At 40.6% G+C, this 26,710-nt stretch overlaps 1 protein-coding gene across 1 annotated transcript; it reads right to left on the reverse strand.

Annotated features, from left to right (window-relative positions):
• Nucleotides 1-2,762: 2,762 nt before the first annotated feature.
• Nucleotides 2,763-26,500, reverse strand: TRA2A (transformer 2 alpha homolog). Its single transcript, XM_056118625.1, has 8 exons — nucleotides 26,289-26,500; nucleotides 14,463-14,596; nucleotides 11,656-11,821; nucleotides 9,055-9,243; nucleotides 6,707-6,822; nucleotides 4,997-5,122; nucleotides 3,789-3,856; nucleotides 2,763-3,663 (listed from the first exon to the last, which is right to left on the reverse strand). The coding sequence occupies exons 1-8, from the start codon at nucleotides 26,322-26,324 to the stop codon at nucleotides 3,653-3,655; spliced, it is 846 nt and encodes a 281-aa protein (XP_055974600.1). The 5' UTR covers nucleotides 26,325-26,500; the 3' UTR covers nucleotides 2,763-3,652.
• Between the last annotated feature and the right edge of the window lie 210 nt (nucleotides 26,501-26,710).

Here is a 26,710-nt window from a genome sequence, read left to right on the forward strand (position 1 = left end):
ATATTCATTTGTTAGTTTCTTCTTTTTAGTTTTTGGGCCATACCCAGCAATGTTCAGGGGATACTGGCTCTACACTCAGGAATCAGTCCTGGCATTGCTTGGGGGACATACGGGATGCTGGGGATTGAATTCAGGTTGGGCATGTGCAAAGCAAGCACCTTACATGCTGTATTCGCTATAGCCCTTATGTGTTTTTTTTTTAAACTTGATTTATTATAGTTAACTAGGTAAATAAAGGTAAAGGTAAAGGTAAAGGCCCTCCCGTTGATCGTCGATTTGCTCGAGCGGGCCCAGTAACGTCTCCATTGGAGACTTTGTTGTTACTGTGTTTGGCATATCGAATACGTCACGGGGAGCTTGCCGGGCTCTCCAAGAGGGGCGGAGGAATCGAACTCGGGTCGGCCATTTTGGTCGCTTGTAAGGCAAACGCTCTACCGCTGTGCTATCGCTCCAGCCAACTAGGTAAATAGCTACAATAATTTTCTGCGAATGTGGTCAACCCGGGTTTGATTCCCTCTCGGAGAGCCCGGCAAGCTACCGAGAGTATCTCGCCTGTACGGCAAAGCCTGGCAAACTACCCGTGACATATTCGATATACCAAACACAGTAACAAGTTTCACAATGGAGATGTTACTGGGCGCACTCGAGCAATGGGGAGGACAGTGCTACAGTGCATTGTTACCATACCTCATCACCATCGAAGTGATCAAAACCAAGACATCAATGTGCTTATATTCTTTTCCACTTTTTCATCCCGACTTTTTTTTTTTTGAGGGGGGGGGGACACCTGGCTTCAGGGCTTAATCCTGACATAGCTCAGCAAACCCAAGTGGGGTGCCAGGGATCAAATCCAGGTAGACTGTGCAAAGCAAGTGCCCTACCAGCTATACCATCTCTCCAGACCCTCCTTCCTTATTTTTGGTTTAGGGGATGATCATACTCAGCAGTGTTCTCTGTTCTTTGGGAAACACTCCAGTATTGAACCCAGGCCTGCACAGAGAGCATATGCTCTGCCCACTAAACTATCCCTTGAACACTTGTTAATTTTTATGCTATTTTCTGGGCCACACCGGCAATTCTCCTAGTGCTGAGTCACACTTTGCAGTGCTCAGAGGCTCCCGCTTGGTGCTCAGAAATCATGAAGTGTTGGGGATCAAACCCAGGCCTCTAGCACCCCAAGCATGTATCTCTGGTCCTAAGCTGGCACTTTTTTAAGTCATGTAGGCAGGTTTCATTTGTCTTATTTTAGTTTTCATTTTTGTGACGCATCCAGCCATGCTCAGGGATTACTTCTGCCTCTGTGCTTATGGATCATTCCTGATGTGCTCAGGGAACCACATGAGGTATTAGTAATTGAACCAGAATTGGCACATTCAGGGCAAGTACCTTTCACCAGGTACTATGACCTTTCTCATTTAAGATTTTGCAGGATTATATCACATATACATCAAGACGCATCCACATTCACTCCCTAGCCCCACCTCCTTCTCTTTTGGTTGTTAATATGGGTGCAGATAGTTGAGCTTTATTTCAGTCTTTTGAGCCTGATTTTGAATCATAATTGGGTCAGATTTCTTAAACCAAGAAACTCACTTATACCTTTTTCTCATACTGTCATTGCGTATTCTCCTTAGATTTTTATTCTAAGTTCCAGAATAGAGTCAAGAGTGTCCCAGGACTGTTTTCGTCTTTGACTTCTTAAATGGTACATGGGGGCCTCCATGGCCCCACTCAGATGCTTGGGAGACAATGTGGTGCTGGGGATGTAACTAGGGTTAGCTGCATGCAAGGCAAGGGCTCTACCATTTGGGGGGCTGGAAAGATAGTCTTAGCAGGTAGGGCATTTGCCTTGCACATGGTCAACCTGGGTTCCATCCTTGACACCTCACATGGTTCCCTGTGCCAGCCAGGAGTTATTCCTGAGCATAGAGCTAGGAGTAAGCTTTGAGCAAAGCTGGGTGTAGCCCCCAAACAAAGCAAAAAAGTGCTGTAGCATTTGAGCCACATCTGAGGCCGAAAAGTTAGCTTATGAGGCACTTCAATAACATAAAATTTCGATATACTTTTCTTTTTACTTTTTGGGTCACACCCAGCGATGCACAGGGGTTATTTCTGGCTCTGCACTCAGGAATTACTCCTGGCAGTGCTCGGGGGACCATATGGGATGCTGGGAATCGAACCTGGGTCGGCTGCGTGCAACGCAAACGCCCTACCTGCTGAGCTATTGCTCCAGCCCCCTCAATGATATACTTTTATTCCCACCGTGGTGAGGAGAAAAATCAAGGAGCTTCTGATACTATAGTTGAAACCCTGAACAGTCAGTAAGCCCGAAGCATCATTAACCAAAATTAATAAAAATTCTTTTAAGTTTCTACTGTCCCCAACCATTGTCCCCAAACCATGGCAACATAGTTGAGAAGTTGTTTTATACTAGAATGTAAAATTGTTTTATACTAGGATGTAAAGTTACAAGGATTTTTGTTGTTGGTCTTGGGGCCAGAAGCAGCTGTGCTACGTGCAAAGCAAGTAAGTGCCTCCTGCATGCTACCTACTATATTATTGTTCCAGCATGAAAGTACAAATCAGGAAGACAAATACCATTATTTCTTTCCTTTAACATATGGTTGGTACTGAACAGACAGTATTTACAACTTGGTCAACAGAGAGGCAGAAGGAAAGAAAAAGAAAGACTGGGGACAAAGATAAGGAATATATTAATGAAGCATGGACTAGTATCCCTAATCAAGCCACCATCACAATAAAGAGACGGTTCCATTTTCAAAGAAATTAACTTTATTTGAAAAGAGACTACTTGCCCCATACACACGTCTAAAGATTCATACTATACAACAGCCTGCTTAAACCATTGTCCCCAAACCAAAATCTCAAACAGTAAAGTATATAATTATGCTAGGTAATAAATAAGGGTTGTTCTTCACTGATTAAAGGAACACTTAAAACTTCAAGAAAGCCAACACAAAAATCACACTTTAAGTTTGTAAGTTTCAACAGATGTATTTTAAATACAAAATGTTTGTAGGAGCCCACACGCTTTTCGTCTCTACAAAAACAAAACAAAATAAAAACTTAATTTGTAGGACTACAAAATTCCATTTGTCAAAAGAAATGAAGTATTTTCTTCTATAGCTTCAAATTTTCTATACTCAACTATCTGACTGCTCTATACCACTCCAGACAAAGTTGACATGACTGAACTACTTTATGTGTTACTATCTTTCTCAAAAGAAAGTTAAAAAAGGAGTTCTTAAATGCGTATCTCTAATACAATGTCTAATACAATATTTAATGTAACAGAAGCTTTAAAAAGATCATTTCTTTCTTCATCTGATTAGCCAGGAGTTAATTTTCTGAAAAAGCAAAGAAAAAATCATTTACAAAGCATAACACTAGGAGTTCCTTTTTACTCGAGATGTTTAACTACTCAAAAATGATAACAATTACATCTTTCAGAGTATAATAAAAGGGATGGAAACACCAATACAACAGATAAAGTGTAGATGCTAAATAAACCAAAGATTTTTTCCAAGGGTTCTTTTTTGAGGAACAGGAAAGATTAAAAGCTTGGGGAAATCCAGAATTAAAAGAAAATCAAGAGAAAAAAGGATGTCCTCAACTGCAACCATTCTGTTTGTCAATAGCGTCCTGAAAGAGAAAGCAAGAAAGAGTTAAAAAGGCAAACATAATTTGACTTGTCTATTAATTCATCAACTATCAGCAGTTACCTTAAGCCAATTTTCTAAAAATGTTATTTATAAAAGTATACCTACTTGGGCTGTAGGAACGAGATCTGGACCGTGATCTGTATCGACTATAATAAGGAGAAGGTGATCTTCTTCTGTAAGAAAGAAGAGATTACTTAGTCTCTTCATGACGCAGATGAAAGTTTCTATCAAAAAATTAATGCACCAGGCGCTGAAGTGATAGCACAATGGGTAGTGGGTAGGGTGTTTGCCTTCTACACGGCTGACCCTGGTTTGATTTCCAGCATCCTATATGGATTCCCCTGAGCACTGCCAGGAGTAACTCCTGATTGCATGAGCCAAAAGTAACCCCTGTGCAACTCCAGGCGTAATCCAAAAAGCAAAAATAAATAATAAAAAATTTTAAAAAATTAATGCACTAGTAGCCCAAGAAATTGGCTCAGTGCTACAGTCTGACATGTACAAGGCCATGAGTTCCACCTCCCAGCCTATCCCACAATATATCCAGTATAATTCTCAATATAGGAAGTGTGACCTGTAGTGAGCTGCTTCCTAGTGTGCATACATACAGTATGAGCACAGATACAGAAACAAGAATGGGAAGGGGGGAAATTTACACAAGACATTAACATATATAAAGCAACTAGAGAGCAAAATACTGTCAGGTATTAACCTCCATTCTCAGTCTTAAGGATTGCAGTCTTTTTCAAGAAATTATATAAAAATCTTCCAAGTACTTTGATAAATAAATACCAAACACTAAAATGCTCAATTATACATTATCACCAAACTTATTATTATTTTTTTACATTTTATGTTTGTGGGAGCTTTTATTATTATTATTTTTATTTTTTATTAGTGAAACACCATGAGGTACAGTTGTAGATTTACAATTTTTTGTGCTTGGGTTTCTATTATATAATGATCAAATACCCATCCCTCCATCTGTGCCCATTTTCCACCACCATGGATAATATCCCTCTCACCCCCCCCCCATCCCACCCTGCCTCTGTGGAAGGGTATTCCCTTCTGTTCTCTCTCTCCCCCTGGATGCTGTGGTCTGCAAAAGAGGCAATGAGTGGCAAACATGTTCAGTCCATAGTCTACTTTCAACATGCATCTCCCCTCCTGGGAGGATCCTCCAAACACACTTTATTTGGTGCTCCCTTCTCTGAGCTGCCCTTTCCCCTAGAATGCCCGGCTGACCTCTAAGCTATGGAGTAATCCTCCTGGTACACCAAATTTAGAGCAGAAACAACAAACTAGAACAGTACCTGTACCGGTAGTCATAATCTTCGTATCTGTCATATCCACGATCATATCCTCTATCATAGTATGAATCTCGACGCCTGCCACCTCCTCCACCTCCACCGCCGCCTCCACCACCTCCACCACCACTACTACCAAAAAACACAAAAAATGTTTTATTACCGTATTTGTCAGTCATCATTTATGACAATACAGTACTTAGAATTAGAAGAAACCTACCCTGAATATTTAACATTGCGGTCTAGGATGAAAATAACGTTATTGAGAGCTGGAGAGACAGGTGTGGCCCAAAAGCCAAAACTAAAGTCAATGTTTATATTTAAACATTTGGCAATTAGATCCTGTCCATTGTACTATCTCTTGAGTGCTTTTTCCTGCTGTCTTTTCAACTACTAACAGCAGCCCCATTTCACTTTAAAATTTTCTATAATGATAAATATCCTGTTTTCCCCAGTTAAGAGTTTAAATTAAATGAAAAGCCTTTATTTCTTACACTACACACACACACACACACACACACACACACACACACACACACACGTCTTTAGTTTTATTTGTATTTAAGAATATCAAGATATCCCCATCTACATTCCCCACCAGCAGTTTCCAACTTACCATCTTTTCAGGGTGGGGGGAAAATCATTCAAAAATCGACCTCTTGAAAACAAAGTGCCCCATCTACTTGTACCCTAGGGTTACTACTGCCCCACTGGATTGGTCCAGCGCACCCGCCTCAAGGTATTATGAATCTACTTGGTTAACAGTTTTACACCATGTGAAACTGGCCACTCTCTTCTACCCCTCACCCCCAAAACATCAGTATCAGTTAAATCTTACCTAAATACAAAAGTCCTGGTTCAGAATGACCACTTCTCTTTATCAGTAGTACAAAAGCTTTTTTTTTTTTTTTTTTGCTTTTTTGGGGTCATACCTGGCTCTGCACAGGGGTTACTCCTGGCTCTGCACTCAGGAATTACCCCTGGCGGTGCTCAGGGACCATATGGGATGCTGGGAATCGAACCCGGGTTGGCCGCGTGCAAGGAAAACGCCCTACCTGCTGTGCTATTGCTCCAGCCCCAGTAGTACAAAAGCTTTTAAGGTTGCATAAGAATATAAGAGAACTCATTTTTAGGCCAAAACTTGAGAAACTGGGATCAAACTTGGGGATCTAGGGCTTAGCAAATCCATGTGCTCTAGCTCTTTTCAGTTAGCTCCCCAGTTCTAGAGAACATATTTAAAAACATGGCATTTTAAAAGTATTTAATTTGTTTCTACTTGTCTAGTATTAACAAGAGCTAGGAATGTACTTGACAGTAGTCCATTATTTCTTCAGTCCTTATTGTATCTTTGAAAAAAAATTTTTCCCCCCTGGTGCTAGGAATCAAACTCCAGGTGATCTCATATGTGAAGCACGTGTTCTACGTGCCATAGAACTGTATCTCTACTCCATCTCAAACTTTAAACAAAAACTTTGTTTTGGGACACACCTGGATGGTGCTCAGGTGTTCCTCACTCTCGGCAGTGATTGAGGACCATGTATTATGTTGAAAATCAAACTGGGTAAGTACTTTAGCCCCTTGTATTGATCTCTCCAGAACTGCTTAAAGAAAACTTTGTACACATTTCTCGTTGATTTCAGTCTGACAGTTTTGTTTAGGCTATGTGAAATCTTCTCATAATAATTTGGAAAAAAAGTGAAAAAAGCAAATTCTTACTGAGTTGGTCTGCCCATGTAAATGCCTGGTGTAGGTGTGTGCGCTCTTTTGGTGATAGAATAATCAACACGAATTCTTCTGCCATCTAGCTCCATTCCATTTGCCCTTTCCATAGCCTATAAAGGAAAAAGACACAGCAAGTCATTCTCTGTAGAGATACTAGTAATGAGAACCATGAGAAGTCCAGCAAACCTATTAACACTTGAAATGAGAATCCCAACTTAAATTTTCCAAATACTTCTTCCTCAAACAGTATAGGCTAGGATTTCAACATAGTAAACCTTTTTGTGTCTGTCAATAGCATTGTTTTTCTTAACAAATGCTTAAAAGACTAGGAGCAGCATTAACTATAAAGAAGGAACCACACAAATGAAACGAAGAAAAGCTGAGTTAATTCTGTAACTGACAGACATTTTCAATATAAACTATAGGAGACAGTCAATTTATTCATCAGTCAAGTCTATACTCAAACCATTCCTTAGGTAACACACTGCCACCTAGCGAGGTATAAATATAAAGGAACTTTTAACCTGCAAAGAAACTGAGCTCGTTCCTGTGACAGCATCCCAATAAAAGTAATAATGATGCAATAACTGTAACAAATTTGCTAGAGGTTCTATGGAAATAAGTAACCATTTAATTTTTTTCAAAAACAAATCGGCAAGGGTGGGGAGAGTTAAGATGGGACAAACACATTTCACATTAAGAGTATTTTGTTAAAGAAAGAAAATATTTTGTTATTATTTGCATTTTATTTCTTTTGGTTTTGAGCTGTGTTTAGGGCTTACTCTTGAAGTGCCTGATGAAACATATGTGATGTTGAAGATGGAACTGGGGTCAGTTGTGTGCACAGAAAGCACTGGTTCCTATCAGGTGTCTTACACACACACACACACACGTATGTATATGTATATCTTTACCTATAGTGGAGGTATTACTACCTATAGGATATTACTGACAAATTAAAATAGTATTAGAGTATTACATAATTAAATTATTTACAACCCAAAATATTTCTGTTAGAATCATCTGGGTGATTTTGACGTCAGCACTACTTTGCAACTGGCTAATTCTATTTCCTTCCTCTACCCACAAGATCTGTAATATTATTTTTCAAAGATATGCAATTTCTGTTATGACTGCCTATATTACATTCAAGCACAAGTGATGTATAAAGCAGTAAAAACCTTGATTCAACTGCTATCACATGTAAAATGGTACCCCAAAATAGGCTGGAGAGATAGTAAAGATGTTCAACCCACCCTGATAAAAATTTCTGGTATCACTTATGCCCCAAGCACTGACAGGGATCACTTCTGGGTAAAGAACCAGGAATATCCCTTGATCACCACTATGGTCCAGATCTCCAGCTATTGGTTGCGGAAGGGTACAAGAAAAAAATATCAGTACTTGCAATTAAGGCCTGACAATATTTCAATAAATTTCAAATTCTTTAGAGTAATCCCTGAGTATAGAGCCAGAAATATGCATGCCCTAGGCACTGTTGGGTGTGCCTCCTTCAGACAAAACAACAAATATAAAAATGCTACAATTAAAAAACAAAACAAAACACAGTATGTATGTATGTGTGTACACACACACACACACACACACGCATACATATATAAAATAAATATATTTTGCTTTTGGGTCACACTCGACGATGCAGGGCTTACTCCTAGCTTTGCATTCAGGAAATTACTTCTGGTGGTGCTCAGGGGACCATATGGGATGCTGGGAATCAAACCCAGGTCTGCTGATTGCAAAGTAAACGTCCTCCCTGCTGTACTATCACTCCAGCCTCCAACACAGTATATTCTTATATTGGAGGTGGGGATGGGTATGGGTTTGGGCCATACCCGGCAGTGCTCAGGGATAACTCTTGGCAGGTTTAGGGGACCATAATGGGTACTGGAGATTGAACCCAGGTCAGCTGCACCAAGATAAGCGCCTCTACCTGCTGTATTATCACTCTGGTCCCACATTCTCCTATTTTTTTTTGTTTTTGGGCCAATCCTAGTGATACCTTGGGGCCAGAGCCGATATACAGTACATATGGTGCATTTTCCTTGCACACAGCTAACCTGGATTCGACTCCTGGCAATCCATATGGTCCCCCAAGCACTGCCAAGATCAATTCCAGATATCATATGCAGAGCCAGGTGTAAACCCTGGGCACTGCTGGGTGTGACCCAAAAACCAAAAACACACACACACACACCCTAAAATCACAACCACAAGGTAAATACCATATCTTCTATAAATCTCTGCAGTCTTATTAACTTGTAACAGTTAGTATCAAGTATATTAGAAAAACTTCAGAATGATAGCTATAAAAACAAAATTACCTCCTTTGAGTCATCAATCCTCTCAAAATAAACAAAAGCAAATCCTCGTGACCGTCCAGTTCGCTGATCATAAACCACATTGACCCCACTCAATGGTCCATATCGAGAAAACACTTCCCGAAGGTCTCTCTCTGTGGTATATAAACTGAGGCCAAACACTCCAAGACAGGTGTTAGGATCTGGATTTGCCTGTTAAAATGAGTGTTAAAGAATTTTTAAAAAACTGAAAATAAAAACTGAAAACACAAAACTACCTTGCTTAGGGTACTTCACTCATACAGAAAGCACATATGATCAAGTCACTTGAAAATATTTAAGAGGACAAAATTCATGTAAGCCACATACATGTAATTTTAATTTTAAAGTTTCACTGAAGAGTCAGGTTCCATGAACACACTCTTAAAAAAAAACAAATCTTCAGTTTATAGCCTAAATAAAAATATATCTAATTCTAGCCCTACAATTCTCAGAATATCTTAAGAATTTGATTCTTAGTTTAACACCATATTTCAAGTTTTTCAAATGTCTCAAGTTCCTTATAAATTTGTAATTTATTTGATCCTGTATTTACTGATTATACTTTCTTTCTATATTTTCATTCTTTTGCTTGTTTTGCGCCACACCTGGCTGTACTCCTGGCTCAGAGTTCAGGAATCACTCACTCCTGCTGAGTGATAGGAGACAATATGTGATGCCAGAAACGAAAGCCATGTTGCTCACATGCAAAGCAAGTGCCTTATTCACTGTATTATTTAATATTCTCTCAACATTCCCACAATTCAGATTTGAAAAAACAAATGTAGCATTCAAAACATCATTAAGTAATACGAGACTCTATTACAGTTATATGATCTAGTGTCACAGGGGAGAAAAAAACAGCAAAGCAGTTAAACACAGGAATGTTAAGCACAGAAAGCCAACTAGTTTGGTTGAATTCTGGAATATATTATATATTGCTGGTTCAAAACAAAAAAATAAAACCAGGGCTGGAGCACATGATTTGTTTGCCTGCTAGCGTCTTGCATTTGATCTCTGGCACCACTTGAGGACTGTCAGATAAGACCCCCAAACCAAAAATAAACCAAAACACCCTCAGTATCATATATCTACTAAGAGTTGTTAAGGGGGTCACCTCCAGAGGTGCTGGGGTGGTTGTGGTGGGCAGAGGTGGGGCATGCAATGCCAGAGATCAAATGTAGGGCTCTGCACATGCGAGACAAATATGCCACTTGAGCTACATCTCTTCACAAAACATCTTATAACATTAAACAGTACTAAAGTAGAAATGCAAAGATCACCTTTGACCCCCAAGTTTAGGAAGAAGAAATCAAGGGGGGAAGGAAAAAGATGAGAAAGGAAAGTAATGAGGGAACAGGGGTTGGGGCTTCAATTATACTGGTGATGCAGGAGAGTGGTGGTATAGCTATGTATCCAAAGCACAGAATCAACAACACTGGAAATATGAGATCTAAACTGCAAGCACAGCACCTTGCTATGTGCATGTCAAGGTGGCAGGTTGGGGAGCTGTAGCAATAGCCAGTGGGTAGGGCGTTTGCCTTGCATGCAGCCAACTGGGGTTCTGCAGTCAAATGGGGTTCAGTTCGATCCCTGGCACCCCATATAGTCCCCCATGCAATGCCAGGAGTAAACCTCAGAGCATCACTGGGTATCACCCAAAATGTCAAAAAAAAAAAAAAAAGGTATGGGAACACTGGTGGTGGGACTGGTGTGGAAATACTTAAAACTCATCAACTTTGTGAATCACAGTTCTTCAAATAAATTTAAAAAAACCTCTGCACAATGCTTAATGTATTGGGTATTAAGGTTATTGTTATGTCTGCCTACATCCCTTCACTGCTATTGTTCCAATCACCAGGGACTGTGAAACAAAGGCTTAGCTGTGGTGCTTTTTGAAGACTGCACTGAGTTGTGGTGCTAGCATAGAACTGGAACACACCAGCGACCATACTGTAACCTGGACCATGACTGACACAAGGTGATCTAACTTTCAACCCCATTCTTGCATGGTAGGCTCTTCCTGCCACTAAGCCACCCCCTGGGTCCTGTTACTAGAGACTTTGGTATTTTCCTTGCTACAAATCACCTGGTAATATCTATCTTGATAGTATTTTGTTTTGAGGCCACACCCAGCAGTGCTCAGGACTTACTCTGCACTTAGGGTTCAATTCCTGGTGGTCTCAAGGGACCATATGGGGTTGTGGGAATCAAATCCAGGTCGGTTCGGCCTTGCAAATGCCCTACCTGCTGTCCTATCACTCCAGCTCCTATTTTGATGGGTCTTAAATTTCACTTCAATATCAAAAGAAATTTATGTATTACATGCAAATTACCACTTATATATAATATACTTTATATACAATATATTATATATATAGTACAATATATATTCAGTATATTGTATACAAAGTACCACTTGTATATAATAGCCTAATTCTTATAAAAGAAATGATCATGCAATCACACAGAAAAGAAGAAAGTTAACACTGACTTGAGGATGGGGGAACTGAGGACAAGGAAGACAAGTCCTCTACACTGAGTCACATTGCTGGCCCCTTTCATTAACCTTTAAAAAACATGTACCCTGCTGCCTGTATGTCTCCTCCGGTTAGACATTGGAGAATGACTTCGGCTCCTTCGACGCCGGTATTCTGGTGTATATGACCTACTTCGAGATCGTCTTCTATGAGAGTGAGAATGAGATCTGGATCGAGTGTAACGTCTATGAGAATGCCTCCTTGACCTTGACCTTTAAGAGAAAGAAATTTGGTAAAGATACTGCAGCAAACTCGCTAATGCCAAAGACCTATACATAAATGCCCTTGCACATTCTCAAACTCCTTCTGAGAAAATTCCATCATATTTTTTCGCTTAACTGCTTCTTGTTAGCAAGCTATCCTTTCAAAATTTGGGTTTTTTAAATTACGGGGTGCCAAAAATTGACCTAGAGTCAACAGCGTGCAAGGCAAGTGCACTACCTGGTGTACTGTATCTCTCCAGTCCCCTACCATCCAGTTTTCACTTACCATGTAGTGATGCAAGTTCTTATCACACAATGACAACCTCCCTCAAAAGAAAAAAAAAAAAACAGCAGCTGGAGAGATAGGAAGTCATGAATAGCCAGGCGTGGCACCAAAACAATTCCAGCAACTACTAGAGAAAGGAATTCCCCAATATTTTGACGTCAATGAACCATGAAGTCGTTATACATGTGAAATAGGCCAGACACACATAAAAGAGATAAAAACTGCATATTTCATTTACACAAGTTACTTAAAGTCAAAAATCACAGGCAAAGCAGAATGAATCTAACTAGTAGTTAGGTGCTGGTTAGCATGTGTTGCTATTAATATGTACAGAAGTTATTTTGTTTTATAGGCCACACCAGTGTGCTCAGGGTTTACTTCTGATGGGGTCTTGAGAAATTCTTTGCAGTGCCAGTGATCAAACCTGGGTTGGCTGCATGTAGGGTACGTACATCACCCACTAGATAGAAATTTTTATTATTATTTTCCCACTTCTGGGTTACACTCAACAGTGCTCGGGACCAGTTCAGATGTTCCTCAGGGAAAAAACTGCTGTTAAGGGTTGAACCTAGTTGCCAGTATGCAAAGCACTTAGCATAATGAGCTATCTATAAGGCCCCTCTTTATAATTAAGAAACACATACACACACACACACACACACACACACACACACACACACACACGGATTTCAGGTTACACTTGGCAATGCTTAGGAGCAATCCCTGGCAGAGTAAAGGAAACCATATATGGTGCCAGGAATGGAACAAAAGTCTTATCTCCTTTTACCTTCTAGTACTATCTGTTGGCAAAAAAATAAATAAAAATCATTTTTGCAGTGCTAGTAATCTAACCCAAGGACTCACACATGCAAGATGAATGTACTACCACTGAGTGACATCCTACAGCCTAATACTTTAAAATAGGACCCACTCTCTCCTTATTTTTTGTGAAGCAAAATAGTTTTATTAAAGGAAATTGGGGAAAGGGGGAGGGAGGAAAAAAGAGGGAAGGGGAGAGACAGAACAACAGAGTGATTTTTCAAGTGAGAAGTATTTTCCAGAGTGGAAAAACCTGAAGAAAGGAAGAGAAACAGGTGATTAAGATAGAACATGGGCTTAGAAAAAGCACTGCACTGTAGCACTGTTGCCCGTTGTTCATCGATTTGCTTGAGTGGGTCCGGTAACATCTCCATTGTGAGACTTGTTGTTATTGTGTTTGGCATATCAAATATGTCACGGGTAGCTTGCCAGGCTTTACCGTGCAGGTGAGATACTCTTGTTAGCTTGCCGGGCTCTCCGAGAGGGGGCTTAGAAAAAAAAACAAAACAAAACACAACACAACAGAACTCCAGCTATTCTTTGGGGTAGCATTTGGTGCTGGGACTGAACTCAGGGTGAACTTAAAACTCAAATTCTACCACTAAAGCTATACTCCAGACAATGAACAGTGTTACATGGTTGCATAGCAATGTGACTGTATTGAATGCCACTGAAGGAATGAGGAGAGATGTCAAAACACTACCACACATGCAAAGCACATACAGTCCCTTGAGCACCATCAAGAGTTATTCCTGATTGCAGAGCCAGGAAAACCCCTGAGAATTTCCAGGTGTGACTCCCCCTCCCCCAAAAAGGGGGGGGAATCTGGAAAGACAATACAGGAGGTATGGCATTTCTCTTGCACACAGCTGACCTGGGTTTGATACCTGGCACTGCATACAGTTCCCAAGCAATACCAAGTGTGGCCCTGAAACAAAAACTTAAGTGTAAATACCACATGTGTGAGTTCTTGGTTTCAAATCTTGGAACCCCTTTTCTGCAAGGCTTGTGCTCTATCTAGGTCTGAGCAACTTCTCTGGTCTTTAATTTCATGATGTTCCAGTCTTAAGAGAAAATTTCTACAAAAAGTAGAAATAAAAGAGATCTGAAAAAAATTCTTCTCAAGGACAGAGACCGATACAAGGGGAAAGGAATCTGCTTTGCATGTGGTTGATTCCAGTTCAATTCTTGCATCACATATGGTCTGGTCTCCTGAGCAGAGAACCAGGTGCAGTCCCCTGAGTGCCACAGGGCGTGACCCACCCACCAAACCTCTATTCCTTCCCATTTTCTCCCCAACAAACAAAAATATACAACAAAAATGTGTTTTCCTCAAAGGATCAAGGAAAGCAGTCTGTATTTTATTATCATTTTTGGCTTTGGCCCAAACTAACCAGTCCTGGGGGCTACTCCTGGCTTGGTGCTTAGTAGTCAGGGTCTGACCAACTTCTTGGGACCATCCATGCCAGAAACTGAATAGGGTTCTGGTATGCCAAGCATGCACTCCAGACCTCTCTGGTCCCTCATGTTTTATTTTAAACTCACCTGGATTTTGATCTTGATCGAGAATGGGATTCAGAGTGTTTGGAAACCCTCGAAGGACTACGAGATCCTGACCTGCTCTCCGATTTTACACGAGCAGGTGTTCCAGTTGGAGATTTTGACTGAGAGCGAGACTCCTAACAAAGAAGACAGTATTAACAAATGGCACTGGTCATGTAGATGCCTAACACCTAACATTTAAAGTACCGTAATTATTTATATTGATTGCTCCTGAAAAACAAATGGTTAGGCAATACCCTCCAGAAAAAATTTCAGCTCATTAATAACCCATTGTTAATACTGCTAACTGTCCTCAATAATTCCCTACTTGAACCAGATCACCAATTCTCTATTAACTAAGTAATCATGCAAATTCATCTACAACTTGATCATACAGACACTGGAACATAAACCATACATTTACTTAACCTAGGACCCATTCATTCTTCCAGATTCTTTTAATTCTACTTCACTCTTGCTTTCTACTTCTCTTCATTCTTCATTTTTTCATTTTTCATACTTCGTGTATTCTTCCCCAATTCAAACAATTGAAAATAGCCTTAAAAATATTCAAGTGCTTCTATCTGACCAATCTTCTGTTCAATTTTTTCCCCCATTCAATTTTAATTTTCTGATCTTTAATACTTTTCATTAGCCTTCTTTTATCTTGATTTATCTTCCACATTCTTGGAAAAAACTCTTCAATTTCTTCACGACCATTAACCTTAATGGAAAAAGAACATTTAGTATATTTAAGCACGTGGGGATTATAAAACTCTGCTGGAGTTCAGAATGTTATCTACCAAATGGAAAAACCAGCAGGTAAAGTGCAAATAACTAGTTTATTTAAAAAATAAAAAATAAAAAACAATTTTATAATCTTTCAAATTGTTCAGTCTAGTTTCTAGCAGTTAAAGAATTCAGTGAATTTCTCTAAAAACTTTTACCATACTCTTTATCCCTCCTCCCCTTTCATGTTTATTCTAATTTCTAAAATGTGAACAATTTTATTATCAATACTTGATCCAAGTGTAAATCTACGTAAACTGTAATTCCCCGTTTATAAACTGTTTTTACTAATTCATAACCTGAAGATTCAAAGCATCTTATGCTGAAATATCTGTACACACCTAAACTCACATATTACAGAACACATGCTGGGAGTCAAAATAAAAATGACAGTAAAATTACTAACATCTTATCCAATCTGACTTCTTTATTTGCTCACCCTATTGACTTAACCAGAAAATTGAACTTCTGAAGATAGACCAGAATACTGGGACGGGAGGTGGGGGAGGGGGGAAAAAAGCAAGGGAAAAGAGCAAGTATAAATTCTTTAATATTTCCACTTGGCTTGCAAAATTTCTATCGTGCATTTTGATAATTGTGCATTTTTAAAATTAGGTACTAAGTAACAGTCTTCACTTTTGACGGTTTTGTTTTTATGCATTATATAATTATGCATATTTGCACATCATTCAGCAACTATATCTTGTATCAAAAAACGGCTTCTAAAAAATTGGATATAAATTATTTTACAAATCCAGTAGTTTAAAACTGATTTTAAGAAGTCTTTTAAAATTTGAGTTATATGAGGCTCCTGTGACTAAAGTAAAATGGACTGTTTGATTGCTGTCCATTTAAGATTTTGCTAGCCTTCATCATACCAAACTCAACAATTTTCATCTACATGAGACTATGTTTCCTTAAAACTTTTTCTTTAGATTTAAATGTCAAGATATAAGAACAATACTAATGCTACAAGAAAAAATTTTTAAATGAAAACAAAACTGAAGCAATAATTAGCATTTCTGTTTCAATACCTACTCTCCCCATTTAGCAAACTAAGGATTTTGTTTTGTCTTTGGAGTGGGGAGAGATACACACCCAGCTCCTGCTCAAGGGGCTAAACCTGGCTCCATGTTTGGGGGTTGCTCCCAGCAGTGCCTGGAATCATGAGGTGCCAGGAACTGAACGTGGCATGTAAAGTATCCACTGTATCGTTGAGCTATCTATCTCTCCAGCTCTTAATAGTCTTTGGTCACATTTCAGGTACTCAAAGTTTCTGGACAGATGCCTGTAAAAGGCATAGGAATTTATGCTTTTTCATTCATTACAACATCAAAAGCACCGCAGTCAATTAAATATATAGCAAATCTGCTCACAAGTTCAGCCTCACAGCCTGGCTCATTAACCAAGGTTTAAAAATACATTTTTTTTGCTACTCCCAACTGTGCTCTGGGTTTACTCCTGGCTCTGCAGTCAAGGCCAGAGGACCGTACGGGATACCAGGGATTGAACCCAGGTTGGCAAGATAAACACCCTACTCGCTGTACTACTGCTCTATCCCAGCATTAACTAAATTTTAAAGAGTATCTCCCTTGTCCCTCTTTCGACTTTCCTTTCTAGAAACATCTCTCGTCAAAATATTCACTTAGCCTACTACTGAACAACAGTATCTCTGAATACTATCACAGCAATTACTATAACACACATATTTTAGGAGGTTTTGTGTTCTGACACAATAGAATTCTATTCTCAAATGTTTACCTGGTTTCAAATATATGATAAAAATGTTACAGGCATTTCTGATTTTCAAAATTTTCCTGATAGTTGCTGAAAATGACCTCTTTTCAGGAATTAATGGTAATAACTATCTCATTTGTTACATTATCTCTTTAGATATAATACTGGTTTTAGTTAACAAAGCCTTAAGATATGACAGCATATCTTTTTTAAAGGCATCAAAATACTGCTTGAAAATAAGGCTTGCTCTGTTAACCAAGGAGTTATAAATTACTAACCTCCTTTATACCTACCCTTATATTCTGATACCAAGGAAACCTGAATCTCTGCAACAATCATTATCTTCATGGAAGAATTCAAGGTTAAGTCAGTCTTCTTAATTCCCTCTCTATCGTCAAGCTACAAAATTCTTTTTTTCAAATTTCCAAAATACTCAAGACTTTCTAAAAACATTATTGTCAGTAAACACCACCAAAAGATAGAACTACAAACCAGTAAATTCTTACATGAAGATACTCACACAAAAAACCCCAAAATATTTGCCATTGTAAAGTGACTTAATTCACAAAAGCTGGCTTCAAAAAGTCATTTCCCCTAAAGTGCATTAAAAATGAGGCTACTATAAAAACCCAGATTAACAAATGCTAGATTGTCCTTTCGTATCTTTAACTTGCTTTCATGTTGAAAACTTGAATTTCAACAAAATTATACAGATTTTGAAAAATAAAATGAAAATGCAAACAAAAATAAATAATGAGAAGGGGTGGTTTTGGCCAAGACTACACTTAACCTACTTTTAAAGCCGTTCAATCAAGACATCCCACAAATTACTAAGCAATCTGCATCTCTGGATACAACCACCATTAAAAATATGCTGCACAGTTGAAATGGGTAAGACCAACAGCTCAATGAAAGAATATCATGAATTCCAACAAAAATTCTAATTGGAATTGACCTCTATCATGTTTATTATAAGCCAGAAGCAGTGTCTATTCCGTTAATTATTCTTTATAATCAAAGTATCTATGGTGGTAACTCAAAGACACACCAAAAATAAAAAGAATGGAGCAATCAATACATACTAAGAAAAATACTAAGTACTTAAAGTAGTCTAAGGCAGCATTTCTCAACCTGGGGTTACACAAACGCCCCTGTGGATCCCCAGAATTATTTCAAGGGAAAAGACAGAGGTAAAATCGAGTCAATGTGGGGCTCAGCATATAGATCAGAAGAAGGCCATGGTCTGAAAAGGGTTCAGACATTGGTCCAGGGAACCAACGGACTTTTCCCCTGTTAATAAACAACTGCATAATATACTCTGTAAACAGTCACGGAGAAAAGTGTTACTAAATATATGCACACAGTGCAAAAGATGACCAATTCCACAGCGGCTATCAGCATTGTATTTTTTGTGCCACATCTGGTGATGCTCAGGATCTACACCTGTGTGTGTATGTGTGTGTGTGTGTGTGTGTGTTCAGGATACAGTGCAAAGGATTCAACCTGGGCTGCTAGAATGTAAAGCATACAGGTATTCAGCCCATCTTTCCATCTCAGTCTTTTATTTACTGAGATCATGTGTGATGCTGGGTTGACTAATACAAGGCACATTTTAATCCCCATACTCTGCCCCCCCCACAGTCTTTTAATATAACTAGTACTTAATATTCATATAAGTATATAAACTAATATAAACATCACACTGCAAACTATTCAAGTTATCATGGCTAGGCAAATTCTCTGTTTATCTGGCAATATCCAGAGGCGCTCAGAACAACCCTAGTGGGCTTGGGAAACTACATGGTGTGTTGGGGGACTGAACCAGGGTTTGCCATGCACAAGAGAAGCACCCTACCCACTGTACTACTGCTCCAGTCCTTGCAAGGCAAATTCTATGCCAAATAATAGTCCCAGGCTTGTACAAATTAAAAACTACATGAATATAGTAAGCATTTTTGTTTTGCAGTACCTAGATAGAACCCAGAGTCTCACATATGTTCAAAGCTCTACTGTTGGGCTACACCCCCAGCCATAAAATGGCTAAAAGAAACTCTCCCAAAATATATTTCCCCACTACTTTTAAGACATAGGAGATCTATTTATCAATTACTGCATTTCAGTAAATTACTTTTGAGGAAGGGTATACCTAAATTATCCAGATTATATGTTTCTTTCACAGACTCTTAGTTTTTATAAATCTTTTGTTTTTATTTGGGGCTACACTCGGCTGTGCTCAGGGTTTACTCCTGGCTCTGCACTCAGGAATCACTCCTGGCAGGCTCAGAAAGAGGACCATGTGGGATGCCCAGGACTGAACCCAGGTTGTCCGCATGCAAGGCAAGCACCCTACCTACCTGCTGTACTACTGCTCTGGCCCCTTACAAAGTTTTTTAACCACTGGTTTTAGAGAAATTCCCTAATTTTCTTTCTTTTATGGTTAACACGTTTATGCTGTCTGGCAGCGCTGGGGATTAAACCAGGGCTTTACACATACAAACCAAGTGCTCTACCACTGAGTATGCACCAAGACCTGTACAGTGTAGTCTGAGTAGAGTTAAAGTGGCCTCTGTATCTGCAAGACTTCTCATATTCTATCATGTTCTAATACTATATGCATTGCTACAGTCTTTCAAGTTTGAATAAATCTGAGAAAACTGGAACTTAATTTAGGGATTTGTATTTTATACATAGTCAAATTTAAACTTTTGTCACTAGTGAAAAATTACCTGCGCAATTACAATCTTTAATACAATTTTTTTGGTTAAGTTTTTGGGTCACAACTGGCAAGGAACAGGGAACCGTCTGAGATGCTGAGATCAAACTAGTATCAGTCATGTACAAGGCAAGTGCCTTAACCACTGCACCACTGTTCTAACCATAATACAATTTAAAATGTGGCACATAAACCTACCAAAACTTAACTTCACAGCTATAATTTCCTTACACATGAGTGTATTAAGTGTTATTTCAAAGATAAAGGACACTTTCAAAGTTTTAGCCATCTTAAAAATCAATAGCACTAAAAACCAACTACCAAATATGCACTACAGCATTCTCTACTTTTGTTCTCATTTTTTTCAGCATAACGAGAATATGTGCATATATATATATATAATGACTCTGTTTCAAGGAAAAAAAAGACTAATTTTTCTTCTACCTTAATTAGCTTGTTCAGGCCTAGTCACTCACATTTTACCCACGGTAAAATCATGAGACAGTAAGAACTATATATAACTACACACTGCTGTAACTTAAGAGAAAAGAGAACCCACATTTCCTTTCGTTATTTCCCCGATTTGTTTTTTGGGCAACACCCAGCACTGCTCAGGGGTTAGCAGTGCTATGGGGGCAGTTGGGAGGAACAGACTCCATAAAGGATGTGGTAGATCAAACCTGAGTCAGCTGTGCGCGAGACAAAAGCGCCTCACCTCCTGTACTATCTCTCCCTGGCCCAATTTTCCTGAATTTAAAAAAACTGTTTACTGTTTCTTTTTTGCGGTTAACCAGCTTCTCATCTTCTCTCTCTCTCTCTCTCTCTCTCTCTCTCTCTCTTTCTTTCCTTCCTTCCTTTTTCTGTTTTTGGGCCATACCTGGCAATGCCCAGGGGCTACTCCTCCTGGCTCTGCACTCAGAAATCTCTCCTGGCATGCTCTGGGACCATATGGGATACCAGGAATCAAACCTGGGTCAGCTGGGTACAAAGTAAGTAGACTGTACTATCTCTCCAGCCTCTACCCTCCACTAGAGTCAATCCGAATAAATTCAGAGCATCTGAATATCTACAAATATCTACAAGTTATCAGTCAAATTCCAGAAAATGGTGCTAGTATCTTTTCCTTTTTTGGGGGTGGGGTGGGGTTGTGGGGGGATAACGACACATCTGGCAGTAACGAAGGCTTACACTCTCCAGTTTCTGTGCTTAGAGGAATCTGCAAGGAATTTCTGCACTCCCACTCCAGCCTTATTATGCTGATTATACAAGATTATTTAATTGTTTTACTAGAAGTGATATTTTAGATAATTACAAATTTCAGTCATATACAATATTACACCTGTAGACAATTTTTGTTGTGGTTTTTGGGTCACACCTGGCTGTGCTCAGGGCTTATTCCTGGCTCGTGGTGCTTAGGCATTACTCTTATATGGCTTGTGGGACTGTACAGGGTGCCAGGGATTGAATCCAGGTTGGCCATGTGCAAGACAAATGCCCTACCCACAGTACTATGACTTTAGTTGTAATTTAAAATCCTGAAATATTTAAATGCTTTGCTAGTCCCCGAGAACATATGTCTCCTAATTCTACTTTTACGAATGGCACAAAGTTTAAGAATTATCTATGACAAATTTGTAAAATCAATCATGGGTACAATTAGTTCCACTTTTTAAAAATTCTGCCTTTTGCTTATGTTGAACAGATCTGTACCCACCCTTAAGTGAAAGAATTTCAAATATAAAAATCTAAGTGTTAAGCTGTTTCATTAAGTTTACAAATCATGCCTGAATGAGTGGGCTGTGAATCTGCGCTTAACTTTTTCTTTTTCAAATTAAAATTGTTGAATTTGTTGTACTAAGGATTTATTTACTGTTTTATATTGGGGAGAGGGGTGCACATGCACATACCCGGTTGTGCTCAAGACTTATTCCTGGCTCTGTGCTTAGAGATCACTCCTGGCAGTGCTGGGGATTCCAACCAGGATCAGCTGTAAGCAAGCTTTAGCTCCTATACTATCCGTCTGGCCCCGAATTTTTCTACTAACAAGGGAGTGCTGATATTCTTATCTGTGTAACAGAACTTCAAATTGAATTGTTTTTTGGATTGTTTGGGGGGAGCGTATCTAATGGTGCTCAGGACCTACTCCTGGCTCTATGAACAGGATCACACTCAGGCTGACTGTACAATACAAGTGCCATACCCACTGAACACTCTTTTAGATTCTATTTCACTGAAGAAGCAGAGTGTGCAAAACTCACTAGTACCCTCATATTTATAATTTAAAAACTCCACCAACTAAAGAGTTGAAGTCCAGAATCTGTCACCAAGATGGGCTTTGACTTGCAGTTATCACCCCCTTATTAATACAAATCAGATTTCAGAAGAAAAAGCTATAGATGAATGTGTTATGCCTTCTTCCCTTTAATCATAGAAATCATCTTCATATGCTGTGTGAAGGGTTCATTAAGGAGTCTCAAAAATACCTACTATTAACCCGAGAACTCCAAAAATGAGGCAAGAATGAATAGCATTATTTTACTTGAACTAAATCTCAAAGCATAAATAATTGCCAAACCACATGAAAGACCCCTACACGAAAATTAATTTACAAAACACATGGGCATTGGAAGAAGGGGGAAAAAGACTCAACACCCACTAAATTTTGCTATCCTCCCCGCCCCCCCCAAAGATTATGGGGAATAAGTAAAATGATAAAACCTTTTCTATAAAGACAATTTATAAAGACAATTACTTAAGATCAAAAACTCAACTGTAGCCAAAGCTGTATTCTTTTTATTCCTTTTATGAAGATGACAAGCAGCCATAGTTCAAATGCCAACCTCTTTCCCAGCTCCAAGTTATTTATTTCCACTTGGAATATTTGTTAACTTGACCTAACAGGTCTCAAGCAAATGGCTTTAATGCATGTTTATTTTAATAGCACTGTTCTGCATCCTTCAAAAACAGTTTATTCTTTACATCCCAGAATTGTTTCATTTATATCAGATTTTTCCCAAGTTACGTCTTTATTTCAACTGTGTACTACACTACTTCAAGCATAAATTTCTCTGTTATTTGCTAAAACCCCTTTCATTGTGCCATTCTCACTTAGATACCCTGGATAGTATCTTACTGCATATTGGGTTAAATCCAGTCTATCTTTTTAATTTATTTTTGTTTTGAACCAGCTGGGCCAGGGGAATCACAGCAGGGACATTGACAACACTTGTGACTACATGTGGTGCGTATGTGGGGGAGTGGAGGGCATGCAAATTATCACACCTATGTCTGGCAAGGCAGGCACTTTACCAGAAGTACTTCCTCTCCAGTTCCTAAATCCAAATTCTTAACAAATGTAAAGTTAACATCTGCCCCCTCCACATCTGACTGCCTAATAGGCCAAACCTCTATTTTTGCAGTCTCCTCCCCATTGTGTCCATTCAATCATTTAGTATTACATGCCAGGTAAAGCCTTTCCTTTCCCGTACTCACAAAAATGCTCAGCTGTTTTCAGAATTTCGTATTTGACCACAAAGCACTTAATTATATACTTACTTTTACCCAGATCTGAGCTGTCAGTCACCTCATATAAGACTTCAAGTTCTTTTCCTTAAGTAAACCTAGCCTCTACCAAATAATTTTTGTCCAGTAACTGTTAATATTAATAACAAAATTCACGTTATATTTTCTTTACTAACATTTTTACTTCAGTCCTTTAAAATGGAAGACACAAATCACAAATGAAAAATTTAAGTTTTAAGCAAAACCATTAAGGACTCTGTGATGTTTAATAGAGTGCTCTTGTAAGTAAATCAAAATATACAGCACAGTGCATATAGCAATGAGCATGGGAATCAGACACACCTCAGATTTCCTAGCAGCATGGTCTTCTGGGCCTTTTTAAAACTTCTAAAATGGCAAAAGAATTTACTAGCACTTGCAAGATTACTGTAAGCAGTAAAAACATATCAAAGATCAGAAAATATCAAAGATTTGGGGTCAGTAAAATTATAAAATGCTTTAAAACTATTAGTAGCAGTCCCATTTTTGAGTGGGCAGTGCTATGAGTACTCAAAATTTACTCCTGGGTCTGTGCTCAGGGATCCTGCCTGGCGATGCTGCAGGGTGGGGAGGCACACATCTGGAAGATTTTGGTGCTATGCAAGGAAAGCACGTTAACCCTTTGTACTATCACTAGCTCCCTAGTCCCATTTTTAAAATGTGCTTTGTTTTGCAGTATCCAGAAAGCTATCTTAAAATCTTCTTCCAGAAAATGGTGTTAAAAGTGCCCAGTTATTCCCTATATAAAGCAAATTAAATCTGAATACTGACCAGTCAACATTTTCTTTGTTTTAGTCATAAAGTTTAAAGAATAACTACTTAAATGCACCAACATTTTTTAAAAATAGCTTTTGAACTTCTAAAGAGCTATTACATTTATCTCTAGACACAAAAAGATAAGGACACAACTATAAAACCTTTGAAAAACGACTGCAGTAGTCGCAGTAGTTAGCAGAAACATCTGTATTTAAGGTCTAAACTGGGCTGCAATCTGTATATATACTATCTTTCAAGCTCCATATACTACTTTTTAAGGGGGGTTACAATTACCTACGAGTTCCTTTCTTCTTTCACTTAGTGACAATTTCTATAGCCCCATAGTCCCAAAGAATCCCCCTTAATTTTCCAGGAGCCAGACATAAACATTATATTCTTTTGTTTTCTTGTGCTCAGAGATAATCCTGGCACTGCACTCTTGAATTACTCGTGGCTGCCCGGGGAACTATACAGGATGCCAACGAATGAATCCTGGTTGGCCACATGTAAGGCAAGCGCCCTTGTACTACACCCACTGTTTTGTATTTCCAGTCCGGCCAGAAGAAAACTTTTTTTTTTTAAAAAAAGGGCAAATAAAATTAAGTGAAGGAGTGGTGAATGAAGAGCAATTTTTTCCCCCCTAGTACTATTTAACATTAAAGCTGCTTACAACGATCGTCAATAGTTCTAGTACACGCCTTTGAAAGGAGCAGGTTCAATTACTCTTTTAAAATGATGCTCCAGATCACATTCAAAATCCAATCTTCCAGGCACTGCGAATCGCTTTGTTTTCCAACCTACTTAAATCTCTCAAAAAGAACAAAAGCCCGAGGCGATCTACTGATTGAACTGTCTGGTTCCAGGTATTTAGAGGGTTTGAAAAAGACAAAATTTATTCCCTCCAGCACACATTTTCGATCTGTGTTTGTGATGTGGTTCCCCTAGTGACTAGAATACCAACACAAACGCCAGAACGCAACTGCCTGGAGACTTTGCTTTCTCTGCAGGGCTCCCCACCGAGTTCCCTGGCCCGGGAAACTCGTGTACCGGGAAGGAAACACATGCAGATGAGCTGCAACCAACACAACTCAAACATCAATTAAAAAAACAAAACAAAACAAGGGTCTAATCCACTTAAGCTGAGGAGACTCTCTCCGCGGTGTTTCCAGCCATCGCCTCCCCCCACCCACAAGGCAAATCTCCGGGACGCGGTGGTGCGAGAAGGGGGATGGAGGGGCGGGGTGGGTCCGGGGTTCTCCTTTTCTCCTGAACGTTGTGCGTTCCGAGCGCAGGAAAAACCTGACGGGATCAAAACGGGTTCAAAACGGCCTAAACAAGGTAGTTCTTTTTCACGTACTGAGCCACGAGCTTGTTCAGTTTGGTTAAGATCGGGACCGTTTTCCCGTTAAACACCTGTAAATGGAGGAGGGGGCGGGGGGGGGGGAGGGTGTCGAGTTTTGAGATGAGAGGTCAGAGGCAAGAAAAAGCGTTACACGTAGTCGAGGCGGGAAAAAAAAAGGAGAAATGGAAAAAAATAAAATAATAGTGATTAAAAAAAAAAGGAAACAACACAACACCCGACATCAGGGGGATGAGAGGAATAAGGAGTGCGAGCATCGGCACGTTCACTTGGCGGGGGTCGGGGGTGACGGGTGACGGGGGACAGGCAGGCAGGAGAGGGGGGACGTTTAAGGGGACCGGGCTCCTCCGGGCGTGCTTTTCCCCCTCTCAGCTCCCGTCTTAAGGACGCTTAAGGGTCGGTGCGGTCGTTGACTAACCACTTCATGGGGCGCGTCCCACCTTCAACCTCAAGGCTTTTATTTTTTCGCCTTTAGAGACGCAACGCCGCCGGTTCCGACGGAGACGCGGCCGCTCACTGCAACAGAGAGCCAAGGAGACACAGGCGCGGCTAGTCGCGCCCGGACGGCAGCCCCCGCGCTCTCCGCCGCAGGAAGCACCGAGCCCGGCCGCACGCGGGGGGGAGCCGCGGAGGGGAGGGGGGAGGAGGCGGGGAGCGGAGCGGGGAGCGGGCGGGCGCGCGGGGCCGGGGGCGAGGGGGCCGGCGGGCTCCGAGCGCCGCGGCCGGGGGTTCTCCGCGCTCTCCGGGCCAGGTGTGGAAGCCCGGAGCCATCTTGGGGCGGGAGGCGGTCACCGCGACGGCTCCCGAGGAAGGGGTGGGGGCGCGCCCCGCGGGCCCCCGCGACCCCGAGAACACCCCCCGCCCCCGAGCGTCGGGCCGCCGCCGAAGACGGCTCCCGCGGCTTTGTACTCACTCTGCCCTCGAAGTTGTTCTCCTCGAGATCGCTCATGTCGGCCAGGCGTTCCCCAGAACTAAACGAGCGACCAGTCTCGGCGTGAGGGCCGACGGCCTAATCGACCGCTGACTGGACCGCGGGGAGGAGGGAAGAGCCGGCAGCGACGGCCGCTCCGCTCCACTCCCACTGGGTCGCGGGCTCCGGCAAAATGGCGCCGACGCCGCCCGAACCCCTCGGGCCTCCCGAGTGCGCGACGTCAGGGGCGGGGCGGAACGTGACGTCACGAGGCCACGCCCCGCGCCCTCGCCTCCGCCCGGCCCGGGCTGCGTGTGCTCTCGGCGTCTGCGCGTCTGGACGCGGTCCTGATGCTCCCCGCCAAACCCGCTGCTCCTTCCCTCGCCAGAGCCCTCGGCGGAGCTTCGGTCGCCCGAGGAGCTTTG

Source organism: Sorex fumeus, unplaced genomic scaffold (assembly GCF_029834395.1).
Source record: "Sorex fumeus unplaced genomic scaffold, SorFum_2.1 ptg000037l, whole genome shotgun sequence".
Classification (NCBI taxonomy): Eukaryota; Metazoa; Chordata; class Mammalia; order Eulipotyphla; family Soricidae; genus Sorex; species Sorex fumeus.

Excerpts from the sequence above, each read along its gene's own strand:
- TRA2A (XM_056118625.1), bottom strand. The coding sequence starts at position 26,324 with ATGAGCGATCTCGAGGAGAACAACTTCGAGGGCAGA. Across the intron at positions 11,822-14,462 it reads CGATCAAGATCAAAATCCAG|GTCAAGGTCAAGGAGGCATT; the intron begins GTGAGTTTAAAA and ends TTTCTCTTAAAG. Across the intron at positions 5,123-6,706 it reads TACATGGGCAGACCAACTCA|TAGTGGTGGTGGAGGTGGTG; the intron begins GTAAGAATTTGC and ends GTTTTTTGGTAG.